General features: G+C 38.2%; 1 protein-coding gene across 15 annotated transcripts in view; it reads left to right on the top strand.

Annotated features, from left to right (window-relative positions):
• The window catches only part of KIAA0825 (KIAA0825 ortholog), a 428,558-nt gene that overhangs the window by 199,245 nt on the left and 209,365 nt on the right, over nt 1-19,948 (top strand). For all 15 annotated transcript variants that reach the window (XM_086413109.1, XM_086413116.1, XM_086413110.1 and 12 more), the window contains 3 exons: nt 2,499-2,678; nt 10,075-10,299; nt 19,119-19,527. In XM_086413109.1, coding sequence (XP_086269235.1) covers nt 2,499-2,678; nt 10,075-10,299; nt 19,119-19,527 — 814 coding nt within the window. The remainder of the gene's footprint in view (nt 1-2,498; nt 2,679-10,074; nt 10,300-19,118; nt 19,528-19,948) is intronic.

The raw sequence follows: 19,948 nt of genomic DNA, 5'->3' as shown, positions 1-19,948 counted from the left end.
TACCAGCTTAGCAGCCCCAGAAAAAGGAGGACACCGTTTTATCAATAGTTCCAGCAAAAATCCTAGGGAAGACTCTAGATGATGAAAATCAAATCACGGTAGTAAAATTATCAAGAAGAACTATAGAAGTGATGAGCTTCCAAATGAGCAAGAAAATAAATGTACTTATTCCAAAATGATCTAGATTGTGTTTTTTCAATATATTTAAATTATGAGAAACGTGAGTCATTATTATCTTTAACTCAAAAATACTTTTACATATGATACTGGACATAGCATGCTAACTGTCTAAACAAGAGAGAAATTACTTCACCTTTTCAGTCCAACCTGTCAATGCAACAGTAGAGGAACTGATCTTTGAAGAGTGGTAATGGAGCCAGAGGAGGACTCAAAAGGGCGATTAAAATGAATGTGTCTTTGTGTGCCGGGGTCCAGCCCCAGCTGATCCAGGGAGTTCGAAGCGGGGACGGCGTCGGCGAGGATCAGGATACAATAGCTTCAATTCTATATTAATTAAAGATGTAAAGAGTAATAGAATGAGGATAGCTCAGTAGGAAAATTCAGTGGAGAAAAGAGGCTGAGTAGCTTGGTTTACGTGGGAGACCAATAAAACTTCAAGACAAGAAGCTTGCACCACTTACGTAGGCCGCAGGCGTCCTTCTGTTCTTCCGAAGGAGAGGAGACACTGAGGCCTCCCCAGTTGGATCTTAGAAGCCCAGGCATAATTAGTAAGCATGGCAGGTTCCGCGCTCCAGATGGAGACTCAACCAGAGTGAGAGAGAGAGTGACATGGGGAGACCAGTCTTTCGAGGAACTGATCCCAATTCTTTATTTTCCAGGGTCTGTTTTTATACACTGAGGTGTTATACAAAAGTCACGTGGGGACAGCAGTCCTGACTTTAAGTCAGGTGCTTCATACAAATGTAGACAGAAGTCTTAGGGGTGTTTCATCATCTTCTGGCCAGGGGGCCTGCTGACAATTTATGGCCCTCTCCTTATGACAGTGGTCAGTCAACCAGAACACTTATTTCTCCAAGGTTGATTATTCTTAAAACAGACGCCACTTTCTGAAGGTACCAGATAAAGTTACATTCCTATAGGTTGAGGGTGTAGTGGGTTTTAATTAAGGAAAGAATTTGCTTAGCCTAAGGTCTAATGTGATTAATATCAAAGGTTAATACTTATTTCTTCTATATATTCATTAATGTGTAAAAGGGCAGGGGATGTGGAGACTTAGCAGTAAACATTGGCTCAACAAATGAAAAACCCTTCACCAATATAATTTCTAATTAGCCCACTATACTTATACTAATGGTTTTCTAACTTTTCTAAGGAACCTGTTTTTAGAAGGTTTAAAGCATCTCGTGCCTCTCACGGTTGGGAGGCTGTGAGCAATCACATGTGGCCGGACAAGCCTGTCAGGCAGGCTAGAGAACCTTCAGAGGAGAGTTTGTAGGTTGAAACACTCCTGTCACGCCCAGGAATTATTATTAACTGGAGCTCTAAGTTAACTCCTTCTCCGAAAGAGGTGGTGGGGGACAGCCCCCCGTAAAGTCAGAGGTGTAGGGGAGAGCACAAAGTAGTAAAGTAGGCAGGCTCTGGTTATGGGGGTAGATGCTCGAGAATTTCCAGGGGGACTCCTGAGGTTCGATCCCGCCTTTGCGTATGTCGAGCCTCCTTCCTCATGACCTTTGCCACGGGCGGAGTGCCTCACGCCAGCCCCCAACATTTGTAGGAATTCCTATTTGATTTTATTGAGAAACAAGCTGAGAAAGCTCTTCATTCTGAAATGACAGGAAGCTATGGGTTTGAGAAACATTTATAAATTTATTTGTAGAATTGATAGCATAAGACTGAGAACACTATAACTATGAATTTCCTATGAAATTTATGTTCTGAATAAAGGGTATATAATGTTCAGAACAAAAATCCCAAAGAGAGATACAAAGATTCAACTAGTTATAAGTAGATTTTCAATATTAAGGAGTATATAAAATAATTCTGTTTGATGTTCGAGTTAAACACACACACACACATATAGTGTATATTTGTATATAATATGAATGAAATACTGCTCTAAATATAGTAACAATCACTGGTTGGTAGGATTTGGTGCACTTTTAGTTTTCTTAGTTTCTTAGTCTGAATTTTTTTTACAGTTTTTAGAATGAATGTGTGTTACTTTTAAATGAGAAAAGAAATGAAAAATGTTTCTTTAAGAGGATAAAGAATTCTGTCATAAAAGTAAACTACTGTTGCCCTTTGACATGATGTCATGTGGTTTTTCTCACAACTTTTCCCCCACAAATATCCATGATTCTCTCAGAAATTATACTGGGTTTGGGGAATGGACCTTTGATCTGAAAGAATATGGCATTTCTCCTATTATGCAAATAATAATCAAACACATTTTTACACTGTTATGCTAGTATTAGGAATAGGAATGTAATCATATTCATTGATACCTACCTTACTAAATCATTTTTATTCTTTTCAAGAATGTACCTTTCAAGAACAAGGTTCCAATACAGAAAATAATCTGAACCAAGGATCCAGTGTGGTAGAAGCTGTCTTTCAAGTATTGTACCACTGCACTTTCTCTCCGCAAACATTTGGAAATGTCTTTGTGAGTTACATGGAAGAAGAACAATTATGGGACTTGTTATACAACATTCCAGGTATGAGAAAGTTACTATTTGTAAAAGAAGTGTTTTATAGATACTCAAATATATCTTTAAAGACATTTGTAAAAGTTTATTGATGTCAGTTTTGCCGAATCTGTTATTTGTAAAAGGTTATCTTACATTTTTTTCAGTATACAGGCTACTTTGGGGAATCATTAACCATTAATTCCCATCAAAATTCAACATACTTGGTACAAGGTGAGAGGGGAAGTTATTACCTAGAAATTATGTTATGCGGATTTTCTTTTTTTATTAAAAATTTAACATTTACCACAGATAATGTTTTGCTATTAAACATGTAAGAAATTAGTAAAATGTAAAAAAATACTTTGTGCTTCTCAGATGCTTTTATTAAACAAACTGATGGATAAACCTGCTGGCCAGTTTTCTTCATATGTAAATGGAATTTATTATGACCAGCCTAGTGGCTCTCTATCGGAGAAGGCAATGGCACCCCACTCCGGTACTCTTGCCTGGAAAATCCCATGGACAGAGGAGCCTGGTGGGCTGCAGTCCATGGGGTCGCTAAGAGTCGGACATTACTGAGTGACTTCACTTTGACTTTTCACTTTCATGCATTGGAGAAGGAAATGGCAACCCACTCCAGTATTCTTGCCTGGAGAATCTCAGGGATGGGGGAGCCTGGTGGGCTGCCGTCTATGGGCTCGCACAGAGTCAGACATGACTGAAGTGACTTAGCAGCAGCAACAGCAGTGGCTCTCTCTAGACATTTAAGTAAGTCCTATCATTGTTTCAGGGGTACTGTGTTTTCTCCAGCTGTGTTGTTCTGCCCACAGCTCAAGTGGATGGTAAAGTCAGAATGAGTTACATGTCTGAATAAGAAGTGTTCGTGGGTTACCCCACCTTCAGGACCAGGTGTAAACATTCTCACATTGTTTGATCCTTAATATTCTGTCTTTAAATCTCTGTACTTAATGTCTTGGGACAATGAAGGATGAGGATTTAGGGGTTATCCTGTCAGTCCTTTAACTATATATATCATTTACATTTGGTTTTCAACCTAAATGCTTTCTTATACACTGTTTTGGAACCACCATTTCCATAAAATACTTAATAGAATCCATATTAAAAAATCTAACTGGCTCATAATCATGGTTTCGTTCTTCCTGTACTTTTTAGCTATCCTCCAGACGTGACTTGACTATCCTTTTAACTATTTTTAAGTCATTATGTTACATCTTCTCTTGGTCATTATCACTGCAAAATAGCAATATATAGCTTTATGTAATGATTTCAAAACCTCAAATCTATCACTTAGAGACTCTGTGATAATTATCTCCTTTTAAAGTCTTATTTTCTAGTTTTCATATATTCCTCACTGGTTCTTTTTTTACCCCCCAAATGGTCAGTCTGCTGGTTTAAAAGAGAGCATTATTTCTGATGTAGACTTTATTAAACTGAAAGAAAAACAACCTTGAAAGCTCCTCTACCCCCTGCTGTTTTGAGTCATTTTTGGTGAGGATAAGAGCTGAATTGTCTCACAAGATTATAAAGAATCGGGGACCCACTTGCTTCAACCATAATTTATCTTTTAGTTCTTAAGTTCTTGAACCATCTGACACTCAGCACAAAACCATACTGAAAATGACTTAGAAGAGATCAATGGATTTTAGGTGGTGGCCTGAGAAAGCGAAACTGCTCCTTGCCCCTAATTAGTCTTCTCTCCCATCTACACGTTGAACAAACCCTCCTCCCCCAGGTCAGAAAAGTCTCTTGGAATAGGAACGGGTAGTACAGATGTTCACAGAGACCAGATTTCGTCACGGGCTCAAAGGGGCAGAACTTCAAAGTGCTGAAACATCCTTGGCCTTTGTGCAAGTTCTTTCTCCATCAACGTTAACTTATCTCCTTTTAAAGTTGTATTTTCTAGTTTTCATGTATTCCCTTACTGTTTCCTTTTTATCCAAAAACAGGCAGTCTTCTAGTTTAAAGTGAAAGTAAGAATTGCTCAGTCGTGTCCGACTCTTTGCAACCCCATGGACTGTACAGTCCATGGAATTCTCCAGTTCAGAATACTGGAGTGGGTAGCCTTTCCCTTCTCCAGGAGATTTTCCCAACCCAGGGATCGAACCCAGGTCTCCCGCGTTGCAGGCGGATTCTTCACCAGCTGAGCCGCAAGAGAGCATTATTTCTGATGTAGACTTTATTGAATTGAAAGAAACTAAGACATTGCAGTGGTCATGAGGGACTGTGCCTTTTTTTTTTCTCTCCTATTTAAATCTTTGTAAGTCTCCTATTCTTCTGTTACCAATTACAATGATCTTAAAATCCCTAATAAGATAGACTAATTCATAAGAAAACTAAGTCTTTTACTGTGGTTTCTGTTTGACTTGAAAAATAATAGGTTTCAAGGAAATATAGCTGAGACACATAATCATAATCCCACAATATTTGCATTTTACCACTAATAGATCTATGCTTCAGTAAATATTATGAACTTATCCAGATTGACTAGAGTGCATTACTTAAAAAACTGGTTTATTTTCTTCCTCTTGAAACACGCTATGATTTCTGTATAGCTTATCCATAAGACATCACAGTCTTATCATTTTAGAGTAAAAAGGTGAAAACAAAGAAGGCAGTATCCTCATTTTCTTGCTGGGCTTCCCTGGTAGATCAGCTGGTAAAGAATCTGGCTGCAATGCAGGAGACCCTGCTTCAATTCCTGGGTCAGGAAGATCTCCTGGAGAAGGGATAGCCTAATCACTCCAGTCTTCCTGGGCTTTGCTGGTGGCTCAGATGCTAAAGAATCTGCCTGCAATGCAGCAGACCTGGGTTCTATCCCTGGGCTGGGAAGATCCCCTGGAGGAGGGCATGGCAATCCACTCCAGTATTCTTGCCTGGGAAATCGCCATGGACAGCAGAGCCTGGCGGGCTACAGTCTGTGGGGTTGAAAAGAGTCAGAGATGACTGAGCGACTACTTGCCTGAGATTGTTCACTGATTAAATCGTAGAATCCGAACGAAAAAAATGGAATTCTGATCACGGGCCTTGTTATTTTCTTTATTTTTTTCTATTAGACTAAACTTTTTGAAACATTTGCTTTATGAATATATGAATTCAGTAATGAAATATATAAATTGGCTTCATAATTAGATATAACTCCTTAGAATGAACATAACTAGGAAGAAAAACAAGAGTGAAAATATCCATTTAAAAAAAGATTACAGAAGATAAAAATTATTAAAAAAACAATTACGTTGGGTATCTCATGTGGGCATTTCAAAGGCCAATACACTCTGTAAGAAATAGATTTGGTAGCAATCATTGCAGGCCTGTACTCTGAAAGTAGGTCAACAATATTTAGTTGGGCAAATGAAAATATCAAAGCACAAGTTACTTTGTGCTTCACTCTATTCCTTAACTCCCTTTTACTTTTAAGAGAAACACATGTCTTTAGCACACACTGAGTTAAACTTTATAAGGAACTACTAAACTGTTTTGCAACGTAATCCCGTCCTTTTACCTTCCCACCCATTATGTGAGAGAGTTTGGGTTGCTCTGTGCCCTCACCAACACTTGGAATTGCCTTTTTGCTTTTAATCATTCTAAGGAGTATATGCTATTATCTCACTGTGATTTTAATTTACAATTCCATGGTGATGAATGACGTCAAACATATCTTCATGTTTTTAACAGTCATTTGAAAAAATTCTTTTGAAAAATATCTGTTTAAAACGTTCCTTCATTTATTAATTAGATTGTCTTACTGAGTTTTAAAGAGGTCTTCCTTGGTGGCTCAGTGGTAAGAATTGCTTGCAATGCAAGAGCCACAGAAGATGCAGGTTTGATCCCTGGGTCGGGAAGATCCCCTGGAGGAGCGCATGGCAACCCACTCCAGTAATTCTTGTCTGGAGGATCCCATGGACAGAGGAGCCTTTGGTCCATGGGGTCGCAAGAGTTGGACAGGACTTAGCGACTAAACCGCCACCATACATTTTCATATACATATACAATTTTCCCAGCATCATTTTTAGAAATCACTATTCTTTCCCAGTTTGAATTACTTCAGTGCTTTTGTCAGAAATCAAGTGGACAATTGATCAAATCCATGTCTACGTGTGGATCCTCTGTTCTGACACTTTTAGCTACATGACTGTATTATTCTTTGTTTTCTGTTTGCTCCAACGTTGTTCCTTTTAATATCCATTTTGACCTTCTTTGGATTAGCTGGATATTTTTCAGTATTACAGGTTTTCTTTGCCAATGGCTTATTTGATATAATTCTATATTTATTTTGGTAGTTGTTCCAAGGTTTACATCTTGTGATGAGTTATCTTTGACTCATCACAGTTTACATATAATGTAAGAATCTTACACAAGTATATTTCTGTTTACTCTTCGTATTCTTTACATGTGTCATCATGCATTTTATTTCTACTAATGTTATCAACCCTACAGACTATTGTTTCACTTTTGTTCCAGTCAGTTATAGCTTAAAGAAGCAAGAAATGAGAAGAAAGTCTTTCATATTTGTCCATCTAGCTATCATTTCTGGTACTCTTCTTTTACTTGTGTAGATCTGAGTTTCTGACAGATATCATTTTCCTTCTACCTTAAGTATTTCCTTTAATGGACTAAAATTTTTCTGCCATCAATTCATTTAATTTGATTTGATTGCATGAAAACAGGCTTTATCTTCATATTTGACATATTTTTCATCAGACATGTACTTTTGGGTTCAGAGATTTTTCTATCTCTCATTTTTTTTTTCACTCGGGACTTTCAAGGCATTTTTCTATTTTATGGCTTGCACTGTTTCTGATGATAAATCACTTTAGGTTTTAAAGTGTTTGCTTCCAGTTATGTAATGTGTCTTCTTTGTGTTGTTCATGTTAAGATTGTTCTCTTTATCACTACTTTGCAGCAATTTAATTATGATGATCTTTGTTTTCGTTTATTTTGTATTCTGCTTAGGAATTGTTGAGCTTCTTATATCTGATGATGTTTAGTTTTTATCATATTTGGAAAATTTTCAGCCATTCTCACGGGGTATTTTATCTCCCCCCCACCATCACCACTTTTTTCTGAAATTCTCTTTTTTTAAATAATTAATTAATTTGGCTGAGTAAGGTCTTAGTTATGGCATGCAGAATCTTCATTACATCATGCAGGATCTTTTGCTGTGGTACATGGACTCTGACTGCACTGTTCAGGCTCAGTGGTTTTGGCACATGGGCTCTCGAGTTGTGGCCCGCAGCCTCCAGAGTCCACAGGCCCAGTAATTGCAGAGTGTGGGCTTCATGGATCTTAGTTCCCTGACCAGGGATTGAACTTGTGTTCCTTGCATTGCAAGATGGATTCTTAACTATCGGACCACCAGGGAAGTCCCTGATTTGCAGATATTGTAAAACCCTTGTATTCCTCTTATAAATCCAACTCTGTGTTGTGTATGATCCTTTTAGTGTATTCTTACGTTCAGTTTGTTGACATTTTGGTGAGGATTTTTGCATCTATGTCCATCAGTGATATTGGGCTGTGATTTTTCTTTTTTGTGTGCTGTCTCTGTCTAGTTTTAGTATCAGGATGAGGCTGGCCTTGTATACAGAATGAGTTTGGAAGTATTTCTTCCTCTGTGCAATTTTTGGGAATAGATTGAGAAGACCAGGTCTTACCTCTTCTCTAAATGTTTGGTAGCTTTCACCTGTGAAGCCATCTGGTCCTGGACTTGTGTTTGTTGAGAGTTTTTCTAAATTACAAATTCGGTATCATTGCTGGTAATTGGTCTGTTCATAGTTTTTATTTCTTCCTGGTTCAGTCTTGGGATATTGTACATATCTAGTAATTTGTCCATTTCTTCTAGATTGTCCATTTTATGGCTGTGTAATTGTAGTCTCTTAGAATCATTTTTATTTCTGTGATGTCAGATATAACTTCTCCTTTTTCATTTCTGATTTTATTGATTTGGACCCTCTCTCTTTTTTCTTCATGAGTCTGGCTAAAAGTTTGTCAATTTTGTTTCTCTTTTTTAAAGTCCAGCTTTTAGTTTCAGCACTATGGTGGTTTTTACAGTGGGTTGTCATTTGAGAAATATCACCGTGAAATTTGAGGGGGAAAATCATATTGATGCTCGTCTCTGTTGATTCAAATAATGATCCCTGAACTTCCCAGTCATTAAAAACAAACAAAAACTTTTATTGTATTTATCACATAAGTAACACATAATCATTGCAGGTGATACTTATTAGAAAGAAGGGAGGAAAGAAAAGAGGGAAGGAGGGAAGAAAAAGTCAAAGAAGAAGGAAAGGAAAAGGAAAATCACCTGAAATACCATTAGTCATTGATAAGCACCATCAACATTGTAGAGTATCTTTTAATTCTTTTCTGCTGCTGCTGCTACTGCTGCTAAGTCGCTTCAGTCATGTCTGACTCTGTGCGAGCCCATAGACGGCAGCCCACCAGGCTCCCCCATCCCTGGGATTCTCCAGGCAAGAACACTGGAGTGGGTTGCCATTTCCTTCTCCAATGCATGAAAGTGAAAAGTCAAAGTGAAATCGCTCAGTTGTGTCCGACTCTTCGCGACCCCATGGACTGCAGCCTTCCAGGCTCCTCCACCCATGGGATTTTCCAGGCAAGAGTACTGGAGTGGGTTGCCATTGCCTTCCAAGTGTATGTAAACATGTATTTTTTAATAAATATAATATATCATACTATTTTCTAAGCTTCTTTTTTTTCTAATCAATATGACTTTATTGCGAATATGGATGTGCTGTGCTTAGTCACTCAGTCATGTCTGACTCTTTGCGACCCCGTGGACTGTAGCCTGCCAGGCTCTTTTGTCCATGGGGATTCTCCAGGCGAGACTACTGAAGTGGGTTGCCATGCCCTCCTCCAGGAGATCTTCCCAATCCAGGGATCAAACCCAGGTCAACGGCATTGCAGGTGGATTCTTTACCATTTGAGCCACCAAGGAAGCCCTAAGCTAATTAAATAAATCCCTAGTTGTTGGACATTTAGATTATTTCCAATTTTTTATTTTATTCTTTACATAATCATAATTAATTTCTTAGGATAAATTTCCAGAGAAAGAATAAATGTGTTAATAGGTAAGTGTCAAAGCTTTTGCAATTGTTGTCCATGTGTCATCTAAGAAGTTTATACAAGTTATATATCCACCAGTAGAGTCCCCAGAGTACTAGCGAATACTGTTTTATTCACTGTTATTCTGGCTACTATTCCCTTGATTACCAAGGGGTAACTTTTTTCCCCAATGTTTATGGACTACTTATCAATCATATGATCTCTAGACTAAAAACAGCTCTTCTTTCTATAGCTTTGAACTAGATTACTGAGAAGCTGAATTCTTAATTGAACAGGGCACAAAATATTTTTGATTCTGCTAACTGTAATACACTGTCTGGTTTTAAAGTCTCAACACGCAGAGAGTCCGAGGTGGCGGTCGTCCGATGCCTGAGACTGGCACTGACAGACGCTGTCAAGGACGTCGTGCAGCAGGTAGTGTCCATGATGAGCTCTGGGAGCAACCGCGAGACGAACCTGAACAAGCACAACATTCCTGAAGGTCTGCGTGAGAGCATTCCGCAAGAATGGAATTACATTCCGAAAGAAACCAAAAGGAAAGAATCAAGCAAAGGTACGTTTGTTTTTCTTTAAGAACACGTCCCTAAAGAAGCACACTTTCTAGAATATGAGAACAAGTAACATTGTAAAAATTACAAGATTTGTAAACTATATTAGTCTCCTTTCTACCATGTACATTTAGGATTCCTAATTTTCATTAGTGCAAGCCATATGATCAAAAATAAATAAAATAAACACACACACACAACTTAGAAATGAAAATGACTCAAACAATTATCTTCTTTTTTTAACTACCAATTCAAAATTTTCTGTGATATTTTGTGTTTATGTTAGTATTCAGGTTAGTCACGTGATTTTGACTGATTTCCTTTAAACCTATTGAGGAATTTAAAATTCATATTCTCAAGAAGATTGCTCTGATATTCAGTTTAATTATTCTTTTTTGAAGTTTTTCCTGTACAACTACCAGTTATTACTTTCTTCTCTTTCTTTAATACACCTACATGTGTAGCTTTTGGGTAAAAAATAACACCCCATTTAATAGCTACATGTATTTTTCTGACAGGTATTCCCCCCTAGTACCTATGGTTCTGGATTCAGTGCATTGTTCCTCTTCAGGGCAATGTGTCTACCAAGTGTACTGAAAAATTATCAAAGATCTATATTATTCATTTATTTTATTACTCAAGTCCTTTCTTGTTAGTTACTTCCTATCTAGATGTCTCTACTTTCCAAGAATTTCAAAAGGTTCCTTTGGATGTATCTTATTTACCTGTTTGTATCCATGAATCTTTAGAATTTTTAAAATACATCTTTTCCTTTTTATCTTCATCTTTAAAGAAGAGTATTTTTTCACTAACTGTAAGGAAACTCTCAACAGTAAAGTACTCCAGCTGAACAGTAAAACACTCCTGCTAAATCTAAATCCATTTCAGGAAAGTAGCTGTTCTTTCATCCTTCTCCATAGTGGTCCTGAATAATGTGAATCTTATCCAGGAACCTTATATTAAAGACTCAAATCAAATTATCTATCAGTGACCTTTCATAGTAATGCTTTAATTCTGTCCAAACCCTATTAAACTGCCTTTGAATCCAGTAAAGCCATTTAATTCAAATTGGAAAATGTCAGATATTCATTACTTAAGTTCTTCCTCATCAGAGTTGTTGCCATCTCCCCTTTCTAGCTTTGGGATATTTCCTAGATTTTGAGCAATACAAGAGGCACGATCTATAGTTTATATAGCATGTCATATGAGTAGCACTTTTTTGTTTGTGGCTTTCAAGTTGGTCTATTCACAAACAATTTTTTTTTTTCTACAAGTATTTTGGAACTCTTCCATAACATTTCAAAGGGCCTCTGGTTTCCACTCCCACCCCGGCCCCGAAAAACTTAGTTTGTATTGATCGATACCAGTTCTTATGGTTTTCCTTACTAAATAATACTTTTTCATAAAATTATCAGTAAGAGTAGAAATATAACACTTAGAGAGGCATGCAGGAGTGCCAAATCACATATAAATACTATAAAAGAAAGTGGTGGAGGAAGGTGACCTTATAAAGCATTTTGTGCATTTCAGGATGTGAAAATAGGAGAATACCATTGTTCTTCATTTCTGTCCTCTTTTAAATTGACATTACTCAATCTTTAGTTTCCCTACAACGTACAAGATAGATAACATGTTCATGCCAGACAGTAAGTCACTTACTCATTCAATAGATAGACATTTACTAAGTCAATTACAACTATATATGAGGTACTGGAATTGGGTCAGGGATAAACCGTTGATGAGAGATCCCCTCTTGATTCTTGAAGACTAGTATAAATGTTTACAAATAGGTACAAACACCTCCGGAGGTGTATAAGACAATTCTGTGGTGGGTGAAAAGACAGCAAGCGAAACTACTGACATTTCATATGGAGCCTGTTACGGAATTCTCCCTGGGTCTGTGAGCAGGCCAGTCGTGTGTTGGGGACATTATTGTTAGTGAGGGCATGTACAGGGTAACCTCCTTCATTAGCTTTCATCATTCAGCAATCAATTAAGGTTGTCCTTTGTATTTCAGAACCTAGTTTTCACAAAATTAATCCTCACAAAACACAGAAGTGGCTTTAACATATTCTTAGAAATAACAAATCAACTGCGGTTTAAAACTATTACTGGGAATCCAAGGGAAAACAAACAGTGAGAAAGTAAAAAAAACTCACACTGAGGAAAATTACTATTTCTAACATAAACTGTTTCTCAGCCATATTACAAGTTAGAACACTGATAATCTGATCAGATTTGGCCAAAAATAAATAAAAAAGGAGTGGGAAAACCATCTGAAGCATGGCTTTCCATACTTTGTTGTTAAAGATGAATCCCTCCAAAATAAGTATTGTGCCTTGAGATATTAGCTAAATATAGTTTGAAGACTTCTTGATTAGCGGAAGATTTCAAAACTAAGCATACAAACATGAAGATAAACCTTGATAATCATTTTCAGCAATGTTTTAAGTCGATTGATATTTAATTTAGTCCTTGGCAAAATTCATCTAAATAATGAAGTGCTTAGGGGCCTTTTTTTTTTTTTTTTTTTTTTGAGGATTCTAACTTAAAAGACAAATAGTCACTAGCTTAAGGAAACATTTGTCCTTCCTGACATAGTGAAAATGATGGAACATGGAAAACACTGAAGATTTTAAAAAAATAAATAGTACAATAAATTATACAGTTAAGAGATTTACCGAAGAATTGAATGGAGGTTCAGATGTTTCTGATATAGCTCAGCTTAGGTATTCACTCCCTAAGTGAATACGCAAAGAATTCTCTCCCCAAGAGCAAACACACAAAGAATTAGTTGTTTTATTTCTTTGACAATGACCAAAGGAAAGATATACCAAAGAATGTATTGTCTTACCACTAAATTACTTTTTAAATAGAAAGAATGCTTTATGGGAAAACTCAGGAGTAATTGTTTCTAACTAAAACAATAGATTCTTTAGAGGAAACAGAGGTAGCAAGCACCACAGAGCACATGTATTCCAGGCATCATTCACACGTGGATTGTTGAAAAAGAAAGTGACGGCAGAAATATGCCAAGTGTTATCAGAAGTCATTCAGATAGTTTATTTTGTAAAACCCAGAAATATTAGTTTTATAAAAGCGAGTATCACCTATATAAATGTCATCGCTGCACCACGTAAGAACTTAGAATTTGCTAGCTTGATTTAAAATGTTCCAAATAAGTGTTTCGGTTATTTTTGAATACTTTTCTCAAAAGTACAAAAATGAGGGCATCCCTGGTGGCTCTGGTGGAGAGTCCGCCTGCCAATGCAGAAGACACGGGTCCCATCCCTGAGCCGGGAAGATTCCTGCATGCAGAGAAGCAGCTAAGCTCACATGCCACAGTACTGAGCGTGTGCTCGAGAGCTCAGGACCCACAGCTGCTGAGCCCGCGTGATGCAGCTGCCGAAGCCTGCACCTTAGAACCCAGTGCTCTGCAACAAGAAAATCCACTGCAACGAAGGGCCTCGTACCACCACTGGAGCGTGGCCCCCGATTACCGTAAATACAGAAAAGTCCACACTGCAACAAGGACCCAGCACAGCCAAAAAGTTTTTTTTAAATACAAAAATGAAATATTTTCAGTTTGTTGCAAGAACAATTAATTAACATAATGGTGATGACTATTCATTAGTCAGATTTCAACGATAACGTTTGTCTTTTTGGTGGTTAAGATTGAAAAACTAGTGCGAGGATTTCACAGGTTGCATGTGGATCAATGTATATGTTCATGTAGTGACTTTGTCACCTATGACAGTCATTAAAACCAAGTGTTGAAACAAACTAAATAACCTGACATTTGAATCAATGTGTTACAAACTATTAAAGCCCAGATTTTTAAAAGAATAAAGCATATAAAATCACATTATCCTCACTCAGTAATGTATTATCGATATTTGATACCATTCAGTTCAGTTCAGTTCAGTCGCTCAGTCATGTCCGACTCTTTAGGACCCCTTGAATCGCAGCACACCAGGCCTCCCTGTCCATCACCAACTCCCGGAGTTCACCCAGACCCACGTCCATCAAGTCAGTGATGCCATCCAGCCATCTCATCCTCTGTCATCCCCTTCTCCTCCTGCCCCCAATCCCTCCCAGCATCAGAGTCTTTTCCAATGAGTCAACTCTTCGCATGAGGTAGCCAAAGTACTGGAGTTGCAGCTTCAGCATCATTCCCTCCAAAGAAATCCCAGGGCTGATCTCCTTCAGAATGGACTGGTTGGATCTCCTTGCAGTCTAAGGGACTCTCAAGAGTCTTCTCCAACACCACAGTTCAAAAGCATCAATTCTTCTGCACTCAGCTTTCTTTATAGTCCAACTCTCACATCCATACATGACCACAGGAAGAACCATAGCCTTGACTAGACGGACCTTTGTTGGCAAAGTAAATGTCTCTGCTTTTGAATATGCTATCTAGGTTGGTCATAAGTAAACAATATTTTAAAAGTTAATTTTAAGACATTATTTGTCTTTACCTTTTTCATTGTAAATTTCATTTTTTTGCATGTTTTATAATCTCCAAAATATATTATTACAATCAGTAGTCTATGCATAAGAAGGAAGACATGATAAGTATATAAATGTACTTCTCACATTGCATTCAATGTCATATTCAAAGCTATGGTTTTTCCAGTAGTCATGTATGGATGTGAGAGTTGGACTATAAAAAAAGCTGAGCACCAAAGAATTGATGCTTTTGAACTGTGGTGTTGGAGAAGACTCTTGAGAGTCCCTTGGAAAGCCAGGAGATCCAACCAGTCAATCCTAAAGGAAATCAGCCCTGAATATTCTTTGGAAGGACTGATGCCGAAGCTGAAATTCCAATACTTTGGCCACCTGATGTGATGAATGGACTCACTAGAAAAGACCCTGATTCTGGGAAAGATTGAAGATGGGAGCAGAAGGGGCTGACAGAGGATGAGATGGTTGGATGGCATCACTGACTTGATGGACATGAGTTTGAGCAAGCTTGGGAGTTGGTGATGGACAGGGAAGCCTGGCGTGCTACAGTCTATGAGGTCACAGGGAGTCGGATGCAAGTGAATGACTGAACTGAACATTGCATTCATTCTAGGACATACATTTTTTCACACTTTATCAAATTGGGATGGCTCTTGCAATATATTACATATAAAGGACTTAGAAGTCAACTTATTTAAATAAAGACAGACTAATGAATGTGTGGCATTCTTAAAAGATCCATCCTGGTGTGTTGTCAGCATCGTCATAGACTCAGGCCCTGCGATTGTGCTTGTGTGGTGCTGTGCTGTGCTTAGTGGCTCAGTCGTGTCTGACTCTGTGACCCCATGGACTGCAGTCCACCAGGCTCCTCTGTCCATGGGATTTTCCAGGCAAGAATACTGGAGTGGGTTGCCATACCCTCCTTTAGGGGATCTTCCCAACCCAGAGATCATACCCAGGTCTCCTGCCTTGCAGGCAGGTTATTTACTGTCTGAACTACGAGGGAAGCCCTGACCCGTGGTCAGTAGAATGGATTTGTCATCAGTCTAAAGGTTCTGACTAGAATTTGCCTAAGTTTTGATAAAGTAGTTGGAGATTTGAGTACATGCAGTTCTCAGATTTTGTAAATATTAGTAGGGATACAGGTGTGAAGAGAATTATTAATCTTTACCTGATATCTACTTATTTTGTCAAATGTTTACTCAGGATATGCAGATAAGCCCTCTTTAGGTTAAACAGAATATAAGATATAATCTTGCAGATTGGGGCATATGAGATGCAAACACATTAAGAACAATAAAATGTTTAAGATATTTAAGAACATTGACAAGAGTGGTTTCTTAATTTGCTTTATCTATATTTCAAGCTTCATCTAAACATATTTATTTGAATAAAAAGAAGACATTTATTGAACTATTTTTTACAAAGTACTGAACTAGATACTTTTTTATTTATTCATGTATTTAATACAAAAGTCTCCTGAGATCATTCAAATATATCTTGGACTGAATACAATTTTTACAAACATAAAAACACTGTTCCAGTTAATTCTGAAAATCATTCTTAAGTTGTCATGGATTTCTGAGGAATCACTAGACCAGACCTATGTTTTCCAAGAGCTTTGTACTTTTTAAGAGGAGAGTGCTATTTCTATTTTGAATAGAATTTGTTTCTATTTTGTAAATAAGGTCATTTGTTTCATTTCTTCTTAGATTCTGCATGTATGGAACCTCATATGCTATTTCTCCTTCTCTGTCTGACTTACTTCACTATGACAATCTCTAGTTCCATCTATGTTGCTGCAAATAGCATTATTTCATTATTTTAAATGACTAATACCCCATTATATGTGTGTGTGTGTGTGTGTGTGTGTGTGTGTATCTATCTCATTTCTTCTTTTTCCATTACTCTGTTGGTGAACATTTAGGTAGCTTCCTTGTCTTGGCTATTGTAAACAGTGCTGCCATGAACACTGGGGTGCGGGTATCCTTTTGGATGTTATTTTCCTTTGGATATATGCCTAGGAGGGGGATTGCAGGGCCACACGGTAGCTCAATTTTTAGTTTGTAAAGAAACCTCCACACTGTTCTCCATAGTCTCCGTGTCAGTTTACATTCCCACTAGTAGTGTAGGAGGTTCCCTTGTCTCCACTCGGTCTCCAACATTTATTCTTTGTGAATTTTTTGATGATAGCCATTTTGACTAGTGTGAGGTGATATCTCATTGTAGTTTTGATTGCATTCATATAATAATTTGTGACGTTGAACATCTTTTCGTGTGCCTGTTGAGCATCTGTATGTCTTCTTTGAGAGCTTCTCTGATGGCTCAGACAGTAAAGAATCTGCTTGCAATGCAAGAGACCTGGGTTCGATCCCTGGGCTGGGAAGATCCTCTGGAGAAGGAAGTAGCAACCCACTCCAGTATTCTTGCCTGGAGAATCCCATGGACCAAGGAGCCTGGAGGGCTACAGTCCATGGGGTTGCACAGAGTTGGACATGACTGACCGACTAACACTAACTAACATGTCTTCTTTGGGGAGTGTCTGTTTAGGTCTTCTGCCCATTTTTTGATTGGGTTGTTTGTTTTAATGGTCTCCAAAATCCACAGAGTAACTTCTTAAAATGTCACGAATATCTTAAGAAATCTTTCACAGTGTTTTATTATTTTTGTTCAGTAAAAACAGTGAAAAATATTTTTCTGAAGAACTTATAGCTACCTTCTTTTAGACTTTCACTCTGTTCCAATGTTCAAATTCAACTATGTACATAGTGTATTAAAATGCTTGTATCTGGCTTTACAAGGTACTCAAGGAGTGAGATTTTATTCCATGCTCTTGGGGAGCTTTTAGTCTAGTTGTAAAGACAACTCATGAATGTATAAATAAGAATATAACAAACAATGATAGATGATAATACAAAAGATAATACAACATGGCATTTTATGAACCTAATTACAGCACAGTCATATGGGTAATATGTCCAAATAAATTCATAGGAGGAAAAAACTTTGAACCAAAAGTTGAAGGTTATGAGTGACCTGTGAAGAACGAGGGCATTCCATGTGAGAATAATGAGATATTCCAAGAAGCCTAAGAGCAAAGAGGATGAAACGAAGATGAGGTTCACCGAAACTGCCTGCAGCTAGACTAGAGAGTGTTTTGACAGCAATGCTCCAGAGACTGATCTCATAACAGTGGAAAACAGCTAAAAGAATTGTAGCAGAGAAATTAGGTAATGAAGTTAACAAAGTTAGGTACTAGTATACACATCTGGCTTTACAGCTGGGCATAGTCTGGAGCAGAGAGATGGGTTAGGAGAATCCTACAACAGTCCAGATAGCACTTGTGAGGGCAGGGTTGAATAGGTAGTAGCCTTGGTCACAGTGAGGCAAAACTGCATGTCAAAGATGATGGAGTAGTAAGATTGATCAGTGTAGCCCCTAATCTTATATGAAGGATTAGGAGGAATATTTAAACAATTCAAAAGGAAAGAAGAAAATGATGAATAACTTTCCTGGTGGCTCAGACAGTAAAGTGTCTGCCTGCAATGAGGGAGACCCGGGTTCAATCCCTGGGTCAGGAAGATCTCCTGGAGAAGGAAATGGCAACCCACTCCAGTATTCTTTCCTGGGCAGAGGAGCCTGGTAGGCTACAGTCCATGGGGTTGCAAAGAGTCAGACACAACACACTCAATGATGAGGAGGACAGAGAAGTGGAATGCCCATCTGGGAGCTGGAGTGGTTGAAAGGCCAAGGCTGAAGGTTCTAGAATCATCTAGAAGAATGGTTCTCAACTAGGAAGATAGAGAACAATTTGGCAATGCTTTGGAGACATGGGGTCTAATGATAGGGAGGGACTGGGGGCTGGAATAGGATCAGCATGGAGGGACTGTCTTACATGGATTGTAGGGGGAGGCTGTCAGAGGAAATGACATTTGAGCTGAAAATTAAAAAAAGAGCCAGTCCCGGCAAGAGCTGGAATGATTCTGTCATGGATGCCAGGAGAAGAATAGAAAGGCTTAAGGAAGTGCCAAAGGCCACAAAAAGGTTGCAGCACGGGTATCTTTGCATTTATTGATTAGGAGGACCTTGGGCCCTTTAAACCTATAATCTTAATAGATAAAAATATAAGTAATAATTCTGAATTTTCTAATCATTTCTGAGAGGAAAAATTAAGTTGGGGGACTTGGGGAATTTTTGGCAGGACTGCAGAGGACCCCAGTAGAGTTCCGTCGGAATATGTCAAGCACTTGCTCTTCTCAACAATTTTCTCCACAAAAATTAGACATCCCCACACAACACTCAACACAGTGATGGAACGCAAATGCTAATACTAATCATACCTTTTCTTTCTTTTCTCCCCCAGGCTTCACAAGGCTTGCTGCTCAGGCAGTATCTATTGTAATCAGCAAGTTACCTACAGTGATTGCATGCTTGCCTCCCCCAATTAAATACTTCTTTTTTCTGTCTGAGAGAAAAATGTCAGAAAACTTCGTTGAATTGAAGAAAGCTGGCCTGCTTGTCTGGAACTTGATTGTAATTATATGTCGGATATTTGAGGATGGAAACACTGTGGAACTTTTAACAGGTGCCTCCCTTGACAGATGGAGTAAAGAGAAACTCGGTTTAGTCTGTTTGTGTTTGGAAAGCATCATGGGAGAGCAGACGAGTAGCCCTAATCAAATGACCCAAAAGGTTCTACGGAGCATCGAGCAGCAGAAACCCAAATGGGTTGAATGCCAGTTGTTGAGAGCAAGGAAACTGAGCACCGAATGGTAAAGTTATGTTTTTCTTTCCCCGAATTGCATCAGACACATTCCCAAAAAACAAAATCACCTATAAACAACCACCACCTCAAAATATTGTCAGATAGGCAGCCATGGTCATCTTGCTAACTTCATGGGAACTTTGATGAATACAAGCAAAGATAAATATTCCATCAAACGCTGGATTGTTAAATGTTCCTTGTCTTATTAAAATTTGAACCCCATTGATACACTGGAACACTATACCTGTGTAGTCCCCATCTCAAGGTTTCTGATTAAAAGGGTGGTGGTTAAACCCAGGAGAATTTGGTTTCACTCCTTTTCAATGTGCAAACAGGTATCTCGTGGATAGCCTGGAGCTTTTTGTAAATGGATTGGCCAGGGAGATTAAATTAAGAAGGAATTAATGGGTATAAAAGGCTCTTTATTG

Source organism: Bos grunniens, chromosome 7 (genome assembly GCF_055505025.1).
Source record: "Bos grunniens cultivar Pamir isolate PY7600 chromosome 7, Bosgru_T2T1.0, whole genome shotgun sequence".
Lineage (NCBI taxonomy): Eukaryota > Metazoa > Chordata > Mammalia > Artiodactyla > Bovidae > Bos > Bos grunniens.
Note: the sequence above shows the minus strand (reverse complement) of the source record. Positions and strands in the feature narration are given on the sequence as shown.